This window comes from Lonchura striata, chromosome 19 (assembly GCF_050655825.1).
Source record: "Lonchura striata isolate lonStrDom1 chromosome 19, ASM5065582v1, whole genome shotgun sequence".
In the NCBI taxonomy this organism is placed as follows: domain Eukaryota; kingdom Metazoa; phylum Chordata; class Aves; order Passeriformes; family Estrildidae; genus Lonchura; species Lonchura striata.
This window is the reverse complement of record NC_140721.1, coordinates 8,140,978-8,159,958: the sequence shown is the minus strand read 5'-3', so window position 1 is coordinate 8,159,958 and position 18,981 is coordinate 8,140,978. Positions and strand designations below refer to the sequence as shown.

The 18,981-nt window shown below is 46.0% G+C and overlaps 1 protein-coding gene across 4 annotated transcripts in view; it reads right to left on the bottom strand.

Annotated features, from left to right (window-relative positions):
• Positions 1–16,275, bottom strand: part of CLIP2 (CAP-Gly domain containing linker protein 2) — a 75,939-nt gene extending 59,664 nt beyond the window's left edge. For 2 of the 4 annotated variants that reach the window (XM_021551039.3, XM_021551042.3), the window contains exons 1-2: positions 15,811–15,945; positions 517–735 (exon numbers count right to left, since the gene is read on the bottom strand). In XM_021551039.3, coding sequence (XP_021406714.1) covers positions 517–628 — 112 coding nt within the window. In that variant the 5' untranslated portion in view covers positions 629–735; positions 15,811–15,945. Of the gene's footprint in view, positions 1–516; positions 736–15,736; positions 15,946–16,148 lie in introns of those variants that run through there. The other 2 variants (XM_021551041.4, XM_021551040.3) reach the window with 2 other exon arrangements.
• Between the last annotated feature and the right edge of the window lie 2,706 nt (positions 16,276–18,981).

Genomic DNA, 18,981 nt, shown 5'->3' with positions numbered 1-18,981 from the left:
CTGCATAGCTTCTGTATACACTGGATATAGATCAACAACAGCAAGATGTGTAGGTATGTGAAGGTAAGTCATTACTCAAATCTTAGGGCTTCAAATGCTTCTGTTTAAACAAAGGCACTAATTTGACATAAACACACAGCCCAAATCACCTTAAGTGCTCAGTTATTACTCCTACATCCTCACAGGCCAATAGCAATGGCTACAGGGCAGTGTTTAAGGTGATGGGGAGGTTCCCATCTGCCCAATGTCAGCCCTTCCCCTGTCAGTGTCTGCACAGGCACCTCTGTCAGCCCTAAACATCAGGGGATCCATCTGCCTCCCACCCACTGCACAACCAGCTCTGTGCACGACTTGGGAGAGGGAGCCCATTCATCCACCCTCTTACACTTGTTTTTAATCCATCAAGCCACATACAAGGGGGGAATTTCACATCCCAGGGAACACTGGCTCCACCAGCCCACTGCCTCCACGCCAGGCAATCCCTGGGCAGCTCCTGGCCCTGCATGGAGCCTTTACCTTCTTTGGAGGCAGAGGTGGCAGCAGCCGTGGTGGTCCCTGCCGCCCGTCCCACGGGGCTGGAGTGCTTCCCAGCCCTGCCTGGGATTTTAAGTCCACTTGGTTTCAGCATGATTGCTCTCCTGGATCTCGGGCTCCTGTGGCCAGGGTCTCAAGAGCTGTCCCAGTGTCACTGCTCAGGCCTCTGGATGGTGCATCTCTTCTTCCATGGTCACACACCTGGGAGAGAAGAGCACAAAGAAATCAGATCGAGGATGAGTGGGAGAGCATGGACCAGGCTCCCAAAAAGCTCTGTCCTCACAGCCCTAGAGGAGTCAGAACCTTTCATTTCTTCTCCTACAAAACAAGGGTGGTCATTTCCCTCATCTCCCACCTTCATGTTACTTTTTTTTTATCGATATCAAAGTCGTGGGCCAAAGGTGAAAATTCCCAGAGCCATTCAACAAGAATTTAAATACAGTTTAGGATTTGAGCAACTGGAATGGTTTTGACTGGTTTTAAATTCTAAAGCCTCAGTTCAGCACCTGCCAAGCCTCTGTTGTGCTGTCAGAACCCTGACAAAAGGCACCACCCTTCATGCACAGCCCTGAGTCCCACCAGCCTTCAGGGCAGCCTCTCCAAACTGGCAGGGAAGGAAGGATGAAGCCAGTGCCTGAGATGGCATTTTCAGCTCCTTTCCTTAAAAACAAATCCAAAAACTATCACAGAAAAAAGGGCATTTGATCCTATGGATTTACAAGAAAATTTGAAGAAAAAAAAACAAAAAAACCCCAAGATTTCATTAAAATTAAACATAACTCTACCAACATCATCAGTGAAGTCACAATCCTTCTTTATGTCATTCCCTTTCCCAGGAGGCAAATGGAATAAAACCTCCAAATTCCTTGCAAGGATGTTGCATCAACAAGCACAATCTTATGACAAGAAAGGAAAAATAAAGGAAATGACTAAGTTGTGTCAAAAAAAAAAAAAAAAAAAAAAAAAAAAAAAAGCAGTAACATTCCTAATGGATAAAGAAAAATAGTTTAAAAATTGAGCCTATCAGCCAAAAGGAAGCTGAGGCTGGGAGTCAGCAGGCTAGGATGTGGAGGGAAAAAGGAGGCAGCAGAGCAAACCAGGGACAATGCCAATGCCAACCTAACAGCAAGGAGAGCAATCCAAGGACCAGCCAGAAGCTGGGGACTGCTTGCTGGGCAAAGAGGCAGCACCCCTGAGAATCAAAGATTTACAGATGCTGCAAGGAGGGAATTGCAATAACAGGATGGGAAATGATTAAGGCATGAGTAAGGACTTGAACACAGGCTGGGTCAGAGCGAGCAGAGGGCTGGCAGGGCTCCAGGGAAAAGCTGCAAGCAGACACAGAGGAGGGAAAACCACAAGGAGAATTCCAAAGCTGTATTCCTGAGGGCTCACAAATATCTAAAACACCAAAGTGCAGTAAGAGTCAGTCATCCTACATCAGCTTAAAGAGACAAAGGAAGGAGGGAGCAGCAGAGGCATCCTGGGGAGGGAGCCTGAGCAACAAACTGAGGGATCAAGGCTTTTTCCCCACGTGCCCATAAAGGTGTTCAACACCTGGGGTGGATTCAGACACCTGCAGATATTCACCTCACACAGAAGCCAGGGCTGGATGCTCCAATCACAGCAGAAAAAACAGACAAGAGCAAAAAGCTCTTCTTAAGGAAGAGAAAAAACCCAGACTTTCTGCAGCAGAGCTGGAGAGGAACAGCTGTCAGAGCTGGACAGGAGGCTGCAGCTTCCACCTCTGTTCAGCATAAAATAGGGAGAGAAGGACCTGAATCTGCAGGTGAGAAACACTGATCAGCCAGGTTCCTGTTATCAGATGTGGCATCTCCCACCCACTCCATCTCATACCACACATTTGCCCAGGGCTGGCTTTGATTTTGCAGACAAACTTGATTTCTAACTCATCTGCTGGCAGGTGATGTGCTTGAGCTGAAGATCTCCACCCATCACCTCCAGCCTGAAAGTTTGCCCTCTTCACAACACGACCTTACTCCTGAATTGACTCATTATTTGCTCCTACACTTTGGTTACAAGGCTGATGGTGTACTCAGGATTAAGCAGCCTGGAGCTGCTGATGCTTCCACACAGCTGGTTGAATTAACCAGGAATGTGGATAAGATCATAAAAAGACACTGGGAAGGAAAAAACAGCAGTAGGGAAGAATTTAAGTAGGAAAAGGTGACAGAAGAATAAAAGGATTTTACAGTTTTTCAATCTTCTGATAGAGAGCATCTCTGGATCCTTAACTTTGCAGCCAGAACCATATAAACTTTAGCGAACAGTCAATTTAGTGTGTTCCTCTATTTTGCTGCTCATCTTTGAGGAAACAGGAACTTCAGTTCATCCTCTCTCCACATCTCATTATCCCTAAAGATCAGCTGTCCACTCCCATCACAGGATATTGTGATTTTCTGCTTCTTCTCAGGACAACTGGATATTTTTACACTGGGGAGAGAAACAACAGGAAGTATATTCCCACCACTTAAATATTTCTGCCAGAAATCTTTACACAAACACATTTGCTTTCAACACACTAATGCTAAACCCAAATGAACTCCACAGGCTGCTAATCTTGCTCCCCTTGGAACAGAGAGATGCTTTTATCCTGAAATAAAACCAGTTCATGGTCACACTCACTGGGGTCACAGATTCAAAAACTTCTCAGATCCACTGGGAGCCCCAGCAGGTCCCCTGTGCCCACTGCATGCCAGCTTCTGGGGAGGCTCTGATGGGCAAACTCACCTGAAGTGCCACTGGCACAAGCTGCAGCCTCAGCACACCCCTGCACATTCACCATCACACAGGAAAATAAGGATAAAGTGGAGCAAATTTTACTATAAATGCAGTTTGCCAGTAATACACAGATAAAAATAAATGTCTGGGATGCTTTTAAGGAAGTCTGTACGTGCTGCTAGGGACAGATACTCCTCCTCTGTCAGCAGGCTCCCACCCCACTTCAACACAAATATATATGAGCGGATTTTTAGGAAGCTCTGAACACTGAGCTCTTCCCATGAGCTCATCTTCACCACCCAGAGCAATGCTGCCTGAGCCATCCTGGTCCCACTTTAGTTCCTGGCTGAGTGATGCAGCTTTTATACTGCAGAAATCTCCTTGGCCTGGGACACAGGCCAGTATCTCCACAGGGCACTGCCCTGCTCCATTAGAGATAACAACGTGCTCTGAGCTCCCATACAGAACCCTCAGCTTCCCAACAGGCTCTATTAGCAGAGCCCTCCTGAAAAACCTGTTTCCAGCTCTTCCAAAAAATTTGCTTCCAGCAGTAGAGGCTGAACGCAGGCAGATATGTGGTGTAACAAACACATGAGCCATCCATCTTTCCCTGATACTGAAATCAGCCAGAATAGTCTTTAAGCTCTGTCCAGAAACTTCAAAGGAACGCAAAATTTCTATTCTCTATGTGATTTACCATTCCTGTATTCCACCCCATATAACCTGTACAAGCTGTACGATTTGCCTTGTTGCAAAACTTCATGGAAATGTGACTTTCTGCAGATACACTATAAAAAAAAACCCCGTTTCCTCCTATTCTCTATGTTATTTATCATTCCTACTCCCCGTATTACCTGCACAAGCTGTACCTCTGCCTTCCTGCAAAACTCCATGGAAATGTGACTTTCTGCAGACACAGTGTAAAGAAAACCCCATCTGCTCCTCTGGATGCAACCAGCTCTGCTTATTTTGTTTTTATTTCTTTTACCAGATCTCACAAACAAGCATTTTCTAGATCTCTGCTAGATTCTTCCTGCAGTCTTTCCACACCAGGATGAATGGTTCTGTCTGTTCCCAGAACCAAGAAAAGCATCCCAGGAATGCACAACACGAAACTCGGCTTCAAACAACCAAAATATTCTCTTCCCCATCTTTCCACCAGAAAAGGGGACAGCTGAATGTGAGTCACATAGGCTCAGATTCAGAAAGGGGAAGTGTCTGGGGTGATTTTATGATGATACTTTATGCACACATCTGCTCTATGCCCAGAATGTTGGTGGTATTGTTGAGAGGGACCTGGGACTGTGAGCTCATTCAGTCCAGCGTGCTCACGCCTTGTTCCTTGTGCTGGATTGGGTTTTTGCAAGCTTGAAGCAAAAAAGAGGTTTTCCCTTTCCTTCCCCTCGCCTGCAGGCTGTGCCAGGAATCCTCCTTTTTGTTGGTTTGGTTGGTTTTTTTTCCAGACACCTCAGAGGAGCTGAACCACCACGAGAACGGGCATTAAAACCTACCAACTCTGGCTGCTGTGAGGAGACCCATGCCAAAACTCAGCAGGTTTCTCAGCTGCTCTGCTCCAGCCTGAACTCCTTTCCTTCCCACAGACAAAGGGACCCTTCACATTTTCCAGACCATGCAGTCAGCCCTGTCTTCTTCTTGCCCAGGCATTTTTGACTTTTTTTGTTCTGCTGTGGGTGGGTAAGTTTCTGGGAGTTCATATCTGGCATTTATTCAATCCTATACCCTCCCTCCCATTGGTTTTTTTTTTGTTTTGGTTTTTTGGGTTTTTTTTTTTTTTTTTTTTTTTTTTTTTTTTTGTTAATAAACAGTTTTGGGGCTTTTTTCCACTAGTATAAATTTCTCTCATTGGCAGAAGAAAAGGGTGTTACTAGAGGCGTTTTCTCTTTAGAGGAAATGTTCGTTCCAGAATGTAATCTCCTGAAATTTGTCTCCAAAACTGAGATGGGAACTGTTCTCAACTAAATACAGATGTACAGCCAAGAAATACCTTCCACCAGGAGCAATACATCTGGATATACCTGGCCAGCAGCACAGATAATTGCATCAGAGCAGCACCCATTAAAAACAAACAATTGGATGTGCTCAGAGTCAATTATTTCATAAATGTGGTAGAGAAAAACCACAAACTAAGGTCTGGAAGAGAAAGTCTTTGGCAATACAGCTTATCCACAGACAGCTCCTCTGTTTCACCCATCCCTCCTACCCTCAGGAAGGCACAGGAGCACCTGCTTGCTTGCCAGATGGAATAACATCCACTCAGGATGGCAATAAGTGCAAAGCAGACACCCAGGCCCAGCACACGCCCCAGAGGAAAGCCCTCATGGGTAGACACAAAATAAGGATCTCTTCACCTCGACTTACAACACCTGCAAGACACAGGAACATGTTTCCAGACACCAGCCTGAGCTGGCCTGAATCCCATCCTGTGCCTGGTGCTTCCTTCTGGCTGGGTCTGGATGTAAGAAGTGTTTACCCAACGAGACGCCCTGGGCAAGGCATGGAGATTCCACTGTAAGAGCAGACCCATGTAGAATTCCAGCCAGCTGTACCTGAATACTGCTCTAACACTTTGGTCTGGATTTAGGTTTCTAATTTTCTAAACTTGAAAATTCACATGTAAGAAATTAAATTTGAATTTTTCAGTCAGAGATGCACAGACCTTTTTAGGGATGAGGCCTATAGGAAAAAAAAGTAAAGAACAACATTTAATTATCAGACTGAGGGAAATCAACATTATCATGTTGTCTGAAAGGTTAATTATAACAACAACGCAGAGAAGCAGGACAACATGGTTTTCTAAAATAATTTTGACTTAATGCAAATAATCAGTGACTTCGGAGCCATCTATTTGGATAGGGAAAGGTTAGGACACGAAGGTCTCTGTTTTTACCTACTGCCATCTAAGATGACTTTTTGAGAATCAATTGCTTGTGCCATTATTGAAACACTATTCCATCCTTGTTCACGTTCATGCTAGAGATGAGGAACACCAGGGTTTGGGATGCAGCACGTTTGCAAGTGGAATTTCAGCCCTTTTCAGGGCTACCCTGCCTCAATCAACACGAACACTCTTTGCATCAGCCTCAAAGGAGTTTCATCCCCTGATCTCTGTCATTCTCTTCATAATCAATGAGTTTCATCCTCTGACTTTTGTCAGAGCCTCTGAGACTCTGGGTGAGAGCAAACCCACCTTAGAACAGCCCTGGAGCCACCCCTGCTTCCCTTCTGAAAACACCACAGCTGAGGGCAGAGACCTTCAGCATCAGGCACTGATGTAAATGTTCAGTATGTGAAGCTCAACATCTCCCTGAAGATAAAATGCTAGAGAAGAAATTGATCCCCTGATCACTGGGGGAGCTCTTCACTCACTTCAATAAGCACACAGAATAAAGGGAAAAAGCTTTCAGAGCCAAGTCTGGTATTCCTTTATTAGGCCTTATATAAAACTTTTACTGGCCTAAAGAAACTGATTTATTTTTGGTTTTTTTTGTTTGGTTTTTTTTTTAAGTTATTTCTTGTTTCTGAGCATTTGGTTGCATCCACTCCATATTTCCAAGCTTTTCTGCACCTTTCCCACTCCCAGGAAAATGAGATTTTTCAGGCATCAAATCCCCCTGGATGCATTAGTGCCAGTGTCCCAGGGCAGGGACAAGAGCAAGATTTGGTGCCTCAAGCTCACAGCACTGACCAGGCTGCAAAGATGGGTTAGGGATCTCAAGAACAGAATTTTGCCTGAAATCCAAATCCAAGGGCCAGACTTGAAGCACTCAGTCTCGTGGGAAAGGGACAGGAAATGAATCCCATCAGAGACAGGATATGGTACCACCAAACTGCAGCTTTGCTGATAGAGACAGAGATTATACTGAGAAGAAAAGGCAATTTTATCTTTTAATTCCTTAAGATGCTCCATCCGATCCAAGGTAATTGTGCCATTCCCTTCTCACTTCTCTGATTAGTTACTCCTGAGAAGCCACCAGAAACCCATTTCTGAAGCACGTGGCAGATTAGGAGTAAATCCTTGAACTTAACTGGAGTATAGAGGAAATGAAAGACACTCATTTTTAATTAAGGTCAGACTCCTCTTCCAAGAAAACCTTTCCTTTTCCCATAGAGGGAATGGAGACAGAGTACTGCAGGAATGAAAGGAACATTCTGCTCACAGTTACATGCAGGGAAAACCAGGGAATCCTGTCAGCCATCAGGTTTTTTCTATCTTGAAGAATTCAAATAAGTTTTCAGCCATAAAGCTCCATTGTCACTACATAATTTCCCTGACAAGTGTGAAGTGTTGTTAACCTCTACAGAAGATGTGTTTAGTCTTCTTGCTCACTCAAGCTTTGGAATAATTAGCACAGAATGCCATGAGAAAGCCTAGAGGACTTTTAAATAAAAGCTCAGGTATTTTTAAAACTAATTCTAACCTCTGTGATAAACTAAACATCCTGTGATTTACTGCTAAAGCAAGATTTTTTTAAAGGAACAATATGCAAAACCGTCCTATTGCACTCAAAAAACCACAATGCAAATCCTGAGGCAAAGTGCAGAAAAAGCTCAAGTACATTCAAGGAAGTAATCACATAACTTGTGCAGTAATTTATGGGCTGGATGAGCTTGTGCTTCTCACGCTGGCAAAATGCCTCCTGAGCACTGATACAGCAGATAGCAACAATTCTGTACTAATTGCAGAGCACAACTATCTCTAATTTGTGGGGAAAATCCTGGACATGGTCTTGGTTCTGCATGAGTTTCTGCTGCCTAGAATTCACCCCTGGGGCAGGGGACAGTGGCCCTGCAGAGATTCACTGGGACACGACACCAAAGCTGCAGGCTCACACGGGAAGGGAACACAATGTACACAGAGGTTTCACAACTGGTGTCCTGCAGGTCAGCTCAAACTTGATTTATTGCCACTCTATTCCATTAGAGAAGGAGGCTTTGATAAAATCCAAGTTCCCTATTCACAGAAAGTCTTACTTGTCAAAAACAGCATCTGGAATAGAAACATGAGGAGAACAAGCAGGAGACACACCGATACATGACATATATATTCCATTACAATGGCTTGGTATTTTTCTGCTGGAGAAACAATTTCTTTAATTAAATATGAGCTATACAACAACCCAGCCATGCTATGCATGCTGTGCAGAGCTGCAGAAGGATCTGAACTTTTGGAATTTCCTGGCTTTTGACTGCTGGTTTAGCATAGCACTAAAGTTCACTCTGGCACTTTATCTGTTACTAACTGGAGTTCAGATTAATACATATATTTTAACTTGTGCACTTCTATAATCTAACCTCTGTCCTGAACTTTGATTATGAAACAAAACCAGGACCTGGGTCCCTTCAGCCCTTTTCTTTCCCTGCTTTTTACAAGGCAGGCTGTGCAAACCAGCCTGTCTGATGGCACTGCAGTTGTAACCACTTTAAACTTGCAGATGATTTGGTTAATAAGACTAGGATGCAACAGGTTTCTGGTGTACCTTGGGACACTCTGGGCTTGCCCCTAAAGTCCCACTGTGCTCCACTGATGCTGTCCAGTGTCTGCACACACTCTGAAGAGCACAGGACAAGGCACCATGTTAATGCAATCCTTTTTGTGATGGAGACCTGATCATCCCAGGATGAAACAGAAGCCTTACCCTGAGCCACTGCAGGTGTAACATCTACAGAACCTCCTCAGAACAACCCCAGTGCAAACACCAAGGGAAACCTAACCCTGCCTCTGCCAAAACCTCAGGCAGGGGTGCAGGACAGGAATGCACAACCCTGCCCCTGCTGCAGCCCCTTTCCACTGGTTCTGAAACCACTGTACAAGACAGTCCATTCCAGTTCCAGCCTCTGCTGCCCAGGAAAGCCCCCAGCAGTTGCCAGACCCGATTTATCCAAGCCAACCTTCTGCCCACGTACCTCCTGTGCCCTTTGCACACTCTGACACCCTCCCATTGTGCCCAGCTCCCAGCAGACAGCTCTGCCCTTTGCCTGCCTCCTCTGTGCCATTTGGAGCAAGCAGTGCTCTCCTTTGAGAAGTCCTGAGACAGGAGACTCCCAGTTCCATCTCAGCTGACCTCCTCCAAGCCTCCTCACTTGAACTCTATTCTGGACATGGGCAACCCAAAGTGCAAGGCTGCATCCCAGGCAATCTCACCAGGCCAGGGACAAACTTTATGCCAAATACTATGAGCTAACATCATCTCATTCCTTCAAACAAAGCAACTGTTCACAAAAGTTTAAAGAATAATTAACTCACCTTGACACACTGGGTGTAACAGGAGGGAAGTTAAAAAGTAAATACAGGCAATGGTAGAACCAGTTGGGTTGGAAGGGGCAACTGGAGTTTGCTTTCAGTAAGTGTGGGTTAATCATGGAGTTTTGTAATTTACCACCTGTAACCTCACTCATCTCACACAACAGGAATTTGGATAGCTCATGGACCTTAAAGTACAAGAAGGAACACATCTATTCAAATTACACCCCTATCATATTCAAATTACATCCCTATCAATGACCAAAATCATAATTGCGACAAGTTATAATACTGACAGATAAGGTCCGATTTGATATGTTATCTCCTCCTGCCACACAAATCCTTTTTTCTGCACACCTCACACCCTGCCTTGCAAAAGCCAAGATGACTGTGGATTGCACCACGGGGAGAGAGGCAAGATCCCAGCTCAAAGCCACAGCAGCAGCAGAGGATGGCTCCCTAGCATGGAACACACAGGGAGGCTGGGGATTGCAGTTCCTAGGGGGTGAGAAGATCAATCCCCACCCTGTGCAGGCAGATTGCACAGCAGGTGTGGAGACTCAACATGCCACTCCAGCAGGAGCTGCTGGGCTGTCAGGAACACGAGAGGTTGCCACATCTGGGCCAGGCTGTCCATCCACAGCAGCAGAGACCCAGCAGGAGCTGGGATGCTCCACAGCCTGGGATTCAATCAGCAGCTCCATCCAGACACTGCCATGCCACTGAGAAGCACACTCACCAGTCCATGATGTGCAGCTGCCAATAGCCAAAAGGAAAGGGTCTGGATAGACAGATCAGTGCTAAGAATAAAATGTAATTGTTCATATCTCTGGAGATAAGAGCGATGCACTCTGCAAGCAGGGAAAAAGGACAGATGGATCAGCCCACCATACTCCTGGAGTAGCACAGCACCACGTGCTCCAGCTGGAGCTTTACAGTCACCACGTGTCCCTGGCTGCTCCTTCCCTTCCCACAGAAACAGGCTCTTTCTATACCACTAATGCAGGCAAAGCCACAACCATGATTTTGTACAGAGATCAAGATATGATCTCATCTGCCCTTACAAAAGCAGCCTCCCTACACCACAATGCAGAGCAGTGGCACAACATCTCAAACTCAAACTGGTCATGTTTCGGCCAAAAAGGAAGAGCGAAAACTGAGTTGTCGCTTTTAGCAATGGCAATCAAAGCTGCTGGCAGCCTAAGGCAGAGTGCATCACTGCACTCCATAAACCTGAATCATATGATCACCAAAAAGGACCATCTGACTTTGACATTTCCATGTAAGTGTGCTGAAGTGCTCCTACACCTTCCCAGTACCTAGCCAATGTGCTCTGGGGAGATTCTGAGATAAAAAATGGAATAGTGCTTGCAGATGCTTCAGAGACATAAAGATTAAGCTTGCAGGAGGCATTGATATTGCCAGAATCATTTACTAGAAATACACGTAAATATATGTACACATATAAACAAAGTTTTCCTATGGATAAGACTCAGCTAGTTCAAAAAGCTACTACACAGGCCCCAGTAAAATCCCACATAAACAGGCACATAAAAGAGTGAAAGGCAAAATATCCTTCCTCCAACAGGCATCCTCTGTCTCAAGCAGCATATCCCACACAAGGCTGCATTTTTGTGCCATGTTGTCCATCATTAAATCTCCATTAGGGATGGCTGGTGGATGGGTCATCAGCTAAACATGCCAAACTTACCAGCTGGGGAAAAAAGAGTCCAGAGACAAAAAAAAAAAAAGAAAAAAGGCACTTATCCAAGGTTGCAGACTGACCTGCTCCAATTTGCATAGTAAGGATTTCAGTTATAAAGCAAACAGCTAAATTAAATATAGCCAAGGAGGAGGCTTAACTCACTAGGGCCAGCTTTGTGCTGATAAGAGCCACAGTACAGGACATACAACAGCCAAATACGAGGCTACAGAGCCCATTAAACACAACTGGAGAGGTCTCATTTTCTAGGCAGGTTTGTTCTGCAGGCAGGACAGACCCTGCATCCAGGAGAGGAACTTGCAGGTCACAAATGGGAGTGTTCACAAAGAATGGGAAAATGTTGTTTGTTTCAACAGGCAGCTGCTTTTTGTGCCTGCCAGGCTCCTGAAAAGTTTCCAGTACTAATTACAGAACACAGAAGTTGTCAATGCACGATGCAACAGATAAATAGGGGAGGAATATGCCAAAGGAAGAAAAAGAACAGATCAGCCAGAGAAACCCTCTGTCAGTGACTATGTCAGAAGCTGGAAGCCTTCGCTGCCCCAGCAGAGGATGTGCTACAAAAGAAGTTCATCCTGCAAAAGAAATTGTGTTGCTTTTTGTCAGACACCTTTGTCCTTTGTACAGAAACAAGCAGAGAGGCAAGGTGGCAATGACAACAGCAAAACAAAGGGGAAAACATGCACTATAAAAAACAGCTCACACTGAGCCAGACTGCCCAGAGAGGCTGTGCAAATTCCTTCACTGCTACATTATTCTTTGGAAAAAAAAAAATCTTCAAACCTCTGCCTTGAATGACAGGTGAAGACAGATCCAATCTGGAACAGACAGATGGATCAGATGACTTTTTGAAGTTTCTGTGAAATCTTTCCAGTGTAACCAATATCCACATGGTCTTTACTACACTATGCAAGTGATTCAGTAAAATAAAATAGAATTAATTTTGACCAAGAGCTCCGGCACAGGCAATACAATTTAATTTGCATTACCTTTTTAAAGGAAGCATGTGGGAAAGCACAGGAAAGGGATTTATAAGGAGCAGAAAGGGATTTAAAAGTTCCAAGATCCACATATCCAACATCCCCAGAGCATTTAATTCACAAACCTCAAAGGAGGTCAGAATTACAACATCCTTTTTGGACCTGAGAGAAACAGCAAGAAACGATTTTTCTCAAGACTTCTGGAAAAACAGTGGCAGAGATGCCACCACAATCTCCCTGAATAACTAACCCGTCAAAGCACTTGGAAGTCCTTCTGAAGTGTTTATTTTATAGACACACAGTATAAATATTTTCAAAAATAATCATTTGGCTTTCACAGGCACAAATGGAATTATCAAGGGAATCAACAGCAGAATTCAGAGCATAAACTCTCAAAATAAACCAAAGTTTAGACTCCCTTTGTGCTTCAGCATACTGGGATGAGGAGATGGAGACTCCATGACAGGCTCAAAAACTGCAACATGGAATTTTGCCAGTCTGTGTCACATTCCTCTGCAACTATGCAGGAGATTAAAGATCAGTTCAATAGAAATAAATAAATGAAAATATCACTTTACTTAAGTGCCAGTTCAAGTCAGCATCATATTTAATTCCATCCTTCTGAAGTAAGAAAAAAAAGCAACAAAAATATGACAAAGTTGGCTTTATCTCTTCACACATCTTTCTTTGCTTATGCTGCATCTGAACCAGCCATGGCTGTTTTATAGACACAGTTTCACTTATTTAGAATGGGATAATAAAAGCTGTACCAGTGTATGGGATGATTTCCAAAAAGTCTGATGCAGAACCATTGTACTTTGCTGTAAGTTTTATTTAAAAGGTTTCAACAGGAGTTTTTTTCAGGAATAGGAGAAAGTTTCAGTCACACGCATAGAAGTAATTTTTCCACAACAAGAGCTACTGCATAATCACATAAAAGCAAGAAATTCAATCCAGCTATGAGGGAAGTGCATTTGCTTTGTCCTGTTTAGCATCAACACTCAGCAGAGCACACAGACTGCTCTCAGCAGAGCAGGGAAGGGCTCCAAGAGCACGGGGGTGCTGCAGAAAGAGACTTTGTACAATGATACACTGAGAATTCTGTGTGTCTCCAGCAGTGTCAGCCACAGAGAAAGAGCTTCCACGTGGGTGAGATAGGAAGGACCCACATGGAGAAGACAGGAATGGAGTAGGACACAAAAAAGACCAAACCCAATTCCTTACTCTAACCTGGGCTTCATGGACAGTTCATCTTTATTCAGCAACTTAATATTGTTGTTTGTAAAAACTGAGCAGTAAAAAAACAAAGCCCAAACCATGCTGGAGTCTGACATCACCAGTACTATCATCCAAGTTGCTTTCCCTGCCTAACAAGACCTGAAATTCTACCATAAATACCACAAGAACAGTGATAAAAGAGTAACAGTCAGAGACTGATTACTGGGGGCATTTAAGTCAGCAACAGAGGAAAAAATAGTGCTCTCAACTCATGTCAGCAACTTCCTTGGTCATTCTTGAGCCCTTGGAAGATGGAGAGGAAAAGAGTCACAAGGTATTTATAAAAGGCATTCATGAAAAAATAGATCTCTCCATAAATATCTACAGATATCTCTGTAGGTAAGTGCACACCAGTGTCTAACACAAGTCACATTCAGGTCTAGCTACCCATACCTGGGCTTTCCCACAGCTTTAAAAGTATCTAAACCTTGCCATGCATTGTACTCTCTGCAAAGTGGTACCACCACCATGTACTTGGGGTATGGAACTCGCTTTATATACTGTCTCCAGAATTATAAAACACCCTCTCAAAAAAAAAAAAAATTAATTTCCCCAAGTTTCATGGACAGAGGCAGCATTTTGATAAAAAAAATCAACAGCCTCAATCAGGAGGTGGAACACATGCCTTGATCCATTTTAACCACCCAATAACAATGGAAGAATCAACTTGGAATATCCTTACAGAGCCACATCCTTGGTACCAGAAAACCCCTCCTCTGGGTCCTCCATCACTTCTGCCAAACCAAAAAGCACAAGTGGGGATAGAGAGGGAACACACCAGGAACTGCTCCTTGCTAGAATAGATTGTGGCAGCCTCCAAGGCTAGAGGAGCCCATACCAACCCTTGTCCTCAGTAGATAATCCCATTGTAAGAGCATCTCCTAAAGAAGCACAGGAGGTTTCTCTTAACTGGAGGCCCCACATCTCTGCTCCTGGGATGACAGACAGGCTCCAGCACAGCTTCTCCCTGCTGTGCTGCAGTGGCTGGTGCTAATGTTGTCACTTGTGCCGTGTCTCAGAGCCGAGCCTTTGAAGTCCTGTACTCCCAGAGATTTCTGGCAGGCAGTGACAACTTTCATGAGAACACAGCTGTTTGACGCAGACTCCCTCCTTCCTAATCCCTGGCAGGCTCTAACAGCAGGCAGGTAATTTCTTAAAATGCTGTATCTCAGACCCAGCTGTAAGATCAGGAGCTACACTATGTTCAAAAGCATCACCACAGCAGCAGTGACAGACCCGTGCTGATTAACAGGGCTCTCTCGGAGCACTGACGGGGAGAGAAATGCTCTTACCAGGCAGCTGGGCAGAGGCTAAGGCCAACAAGCCTAGCCAGGCACCCCAAATACATCTCTGTCCACGTGCAGACCAGTTCTTGAGTTGCAAGTCACCCTCAAGGAAACACTTCTAGCCAGCAGTAGCGGATGGAGTGGTAAAACTTGACATCCATTCCAGCAGGATGAGTTTCTGAGACAAGGTTTGCAGGCCTGTGAGACTGATGCTCAACAGAGCAGCAAATAACACTCGGTGCTGACACAGTGCTTTGTCTCCCAGTGCTTCCAAAACGCCGCTGCAGCCTGTCTCGATACTGTGGAGATAAGAGCTCGTGCCTCTGCCTCCATCCCTGGATGCTGCCCCGAACATGCTTTGCTGTTCTGTGTCAGGAGATGCAGGGGGCAGAGCCCTCCTGCATCTGCCTGTTTGCTCATAACCTGAGCACTATGCCCATGCCAGCAGCTCAGCCTGGGCCTTCCTCAGCAGCACATCTTGCACCAGACAAAAAACCCACATCAGATCCTGCAGGATGTGGTTCATGTCGCTATCTGGATCGTCAAACAAGAAAAACCGAGCGAGGACACCGAGCGCAGCAGGCAGTCAAGCTTCCCAAAGACAAAAGACAAATTTCCTCCCATTTCCAACCCAAAACTCGCTCGGCACGATGCTGACACCCACCCCCAGCTCCGTCTCCATGGCATCAGGCCGCTCCAGGCGCGCGTTCCCCGTGACCCAGGAGCGGCGAGCGCCCGGCCCGCACCCTGCCCGGGGCTGTCGCTGGGTGCTCGGCCCGAACCCCTCCCGCCGCCGGGACCGAGCAATCCAGCCGGGAAGCCGGCCCGCCGAGGATGCTCGGTGCCTTTCCCAGCCAAGGACAATGCGCGGCGGCCGGGCCGCCCATCGGTACCGAGCGGCGCATCCCCGCTGCCCGCGCTCCTCCCGCACCTTCTCCGTCCACCCCTCCTTTGTTGTGCCGGCCCGGCCGGGCGCTGCCGTCCCTCCCGCCGTGTCCCCCTTACCCCGGGGCTGCTCGGGGCTCGGTGCCGCCGCAGAATACGAGGCGGCCGGCAGCCGCCCTGCCACTCCCTGCGCGGCCGGGCGGCAGCGGGAGGCGGGCTGTGGGCGCGGCTCGGAGCGCGGGGGCGGCTGCGGCTGCGGGGCCGCTCCGGCTCCGGCCGGGCCCGCGCCAACAAAGGGGCCGGTCCGGGGCCGCCCCGCGCCGAAATCCTCCTGGTTGCCGGGCCCCGGCGCCTCCCGGAGTCGGGTGGGAGGGTGGAAAGGCAGCGAGGAGGCTCCTCCTGGCTGCCCGCAGCTCCGAGCGCTCCTGCCCTAAAGTCCGAAATAATCTTAAAATCACCTTTTGCTCGCTGGAGCGGCCGCCTCCCTCCCCGCGGCGCTGGGAAGGATGAGCTCCTCAGGCACACCTGAATTTAGGTGGGAGCGATTTTGATTGATACAAGAGGAGAAGGGCAGGAGGTGCTTCCAGTAAATAAAAAGGAGAGACCCGCCTAACTAGGCAGGATTTAACGGGGAACGCGGCAAAGAGAACACACCTGCAGCCTTGGAAAGGCGTTCATTTCAAAGCAAGGATGGCCGGGCTGAGGTGGTGATCGTCACCTGGCACTCACCACTTCCTTCTGTTCTCTCCCAGAGCCCTGCCCGGGCTGACATTGCATTGTTATATTGCATTTATAACAGATACAGCTGTTATAAATGAAACGGAGCAGGACCATACAATCATTATGTTTAGCTTAAAACCCCTTTAAGCTCATAGGCTCCAACCACTCCCCCAGCACTGACAAGTCCACCACTACTCCATGTCCCCAGGTGCTAATTCTACACATCTGTTAAATCCCTCCAGGGACTGTGACTCCACCACTGCCCTAGGCAGCCTGTGCCAGGACTTCACAGCCCTTTTGATGAGGAAATTAATCACAATATCCAAACCAGACCTCCCCTGGTGCTACTAGAGGCTGTTTTCTCTTGTCCTGTCCCTGTTCCCTAGGAGCAGAGCCTGACCCCACCTGGCTGCACCCTCCTGTCAGACAGTTGTGGGGATTGAGAAGGTTCCTCCTGAGCCTCCTTTTCTTCAGGAAAAGGAGCATCCCCAGCTCCCTCAGCCACTCATCAGAGTTCCCTTTGCAGCTCTGCTGCTTTTCTCTGTACATGTTCAAGCACCTGTCTAGTGCCTGTGCCCTCAAACTGCATCCCCAATTTAGACAGGAGTGGAAGTGCTTTGCACAAGGGCCATAACTTTATTCAGTGTACTTTATTGCCTCTACAGACACCCACATCACCCAAGGGGCAGCCCAGGATATTTTGCACATCAGATGCTATGGTGGAAAGCCCCAGGGTATGCAGAAACAGAGGAGGCTCCCACCCAGCAGCAATCCCCAGATTTGTTGCTGTGATGCTGCTCTGTTTTGCCTGCGGGAGCCCAAAAAAGCAGAGCTAGAAATGAAGGAGGTGCAGGCACCAAAGCAGAGAAGAATGGAGCTGAGGTCAACTGAGCATCACCCAGAATATAAAATTTGACAGTCCTGGCTTTAGCAAGATGATCCAGTCCCAGGAGGCAGCTGTAGGCATCCTCATTTTTCATCTTGCAGAGAGGAAGCCAAAGTAAGAAGTGAAATGGCTGGTCCAAGCCAAAAATAGAACCTGGAGCACCTGACTTTAACGCCTCTGCTTCAACTGCTAGTTAGCTGCATTTTCCTGACATTTTCCTACATCCAAGCTCAAGTCATTGCTTTGCAGTCTGTATACAAGGATTTTTGTCTCCTCTCCAATCTATAGTTGCCTAGGGAGACAGTATGGTGCCAGGAGAAGAGTGAGATGAGAAGGTGCCTATTGAATCAGGCTTGGGCTCCAACAGGACTTCTCACTTCTCCATCCAGCTCCAACCCTGATTTGCCAGCTCAGTCAGTCCCAATCCTTTGTTCCAAATCCCTTTCCCTATCCAAATGGTGGTAGAGCAATGATGGTGACCTCCCTTTGTGAGACTAACAAGAAGCATTACATGCAGACATGCATTTGGTAAGGAGGAGTATAAATTTAAAGAAGTTCTGGGGGGAAAAAAATCCTCTTTGATATTTTCAGGTGCTTCAGGACAGGATTTCAAATCAAGAATTGCTTAGAAGTTAAACCTCATTTTTGATCAATTGTACAATTTTATGCTCAATTTTATATACACTAATCTGTTCTCAGTACAAATAACTTCTACATAAATGTTTAAATTATAGCCCTGGTCTACATGACAAAGAAGGTCAGGAGGTCTGGGGTCTTATTTTGCCTGCAAAAAGTATGTGGTACACACAGCAGCTCTGGGAGAAGAATCAAGCCCACTGGCTTCAATATGGTGAAGCTAGGAAAAAGTCCACAGCTCTTGCAGTCATTTCCTTGAATCATTTTGACAAATCTGCCTCTCTGACTAAACTTTCTCTAGGGAATTTCCACGGAGAACAAGAAAGATTATCCAGGGACAGAGCTCTGGCAGTGATGTGGCTGAAGTGCCTGTAGACTTGAATTTGTGTCTTCTCTCAAGTGCTCTCCCACAAAGCTGTCCCTCAGCTTTTGTTGTACCTGCTTGTCACAAAGCTTCAGGATGACTATAAATGCTGAAATGCTATCATCCCACAGATACTGCTATTTCCCAATAACCATTTATTTATTCACAGGGGCTTATGTGCAGGCAAAGAACCCCTCACTCATGCCTGAGATATGGGAGAGCACAGGAGACACATACGTTTCAGCCTGTGAAGATGTGAGGACTTGTTAATTGTACACAAGTGAGCAGAATAATGACTTTAATTAAACAATTTTGTGTAGAGAGCTGGTATGTGATCTCTGACATCTCTGGGCTATTGCACTTGCCTAACAGTACTCTCTACTACTCTCTTGTTTTCTGTGATATGATATATATCTTGTTTTGAAAAGTGGTTTCTCAACTTTTGGCAAAACTGTCTCCACTTGACTGATCCATTACTGTGATTTGACAAGTATTTGCATTAGCTGTTGGGATCTCTAAAAAACTTCACTGTTGTTTTCTTGTAAATTACTGTGACAAACAGAAGCCTTACACAGACAATGCAATGTAAAAACCAAGGGAATATTCATGCCTGTACCTAGGGAAACAAAAAAGAGCAAACATTTTGTGCTTTGCTGTTATCTATATTGTTTAAATAAAGAGAGCC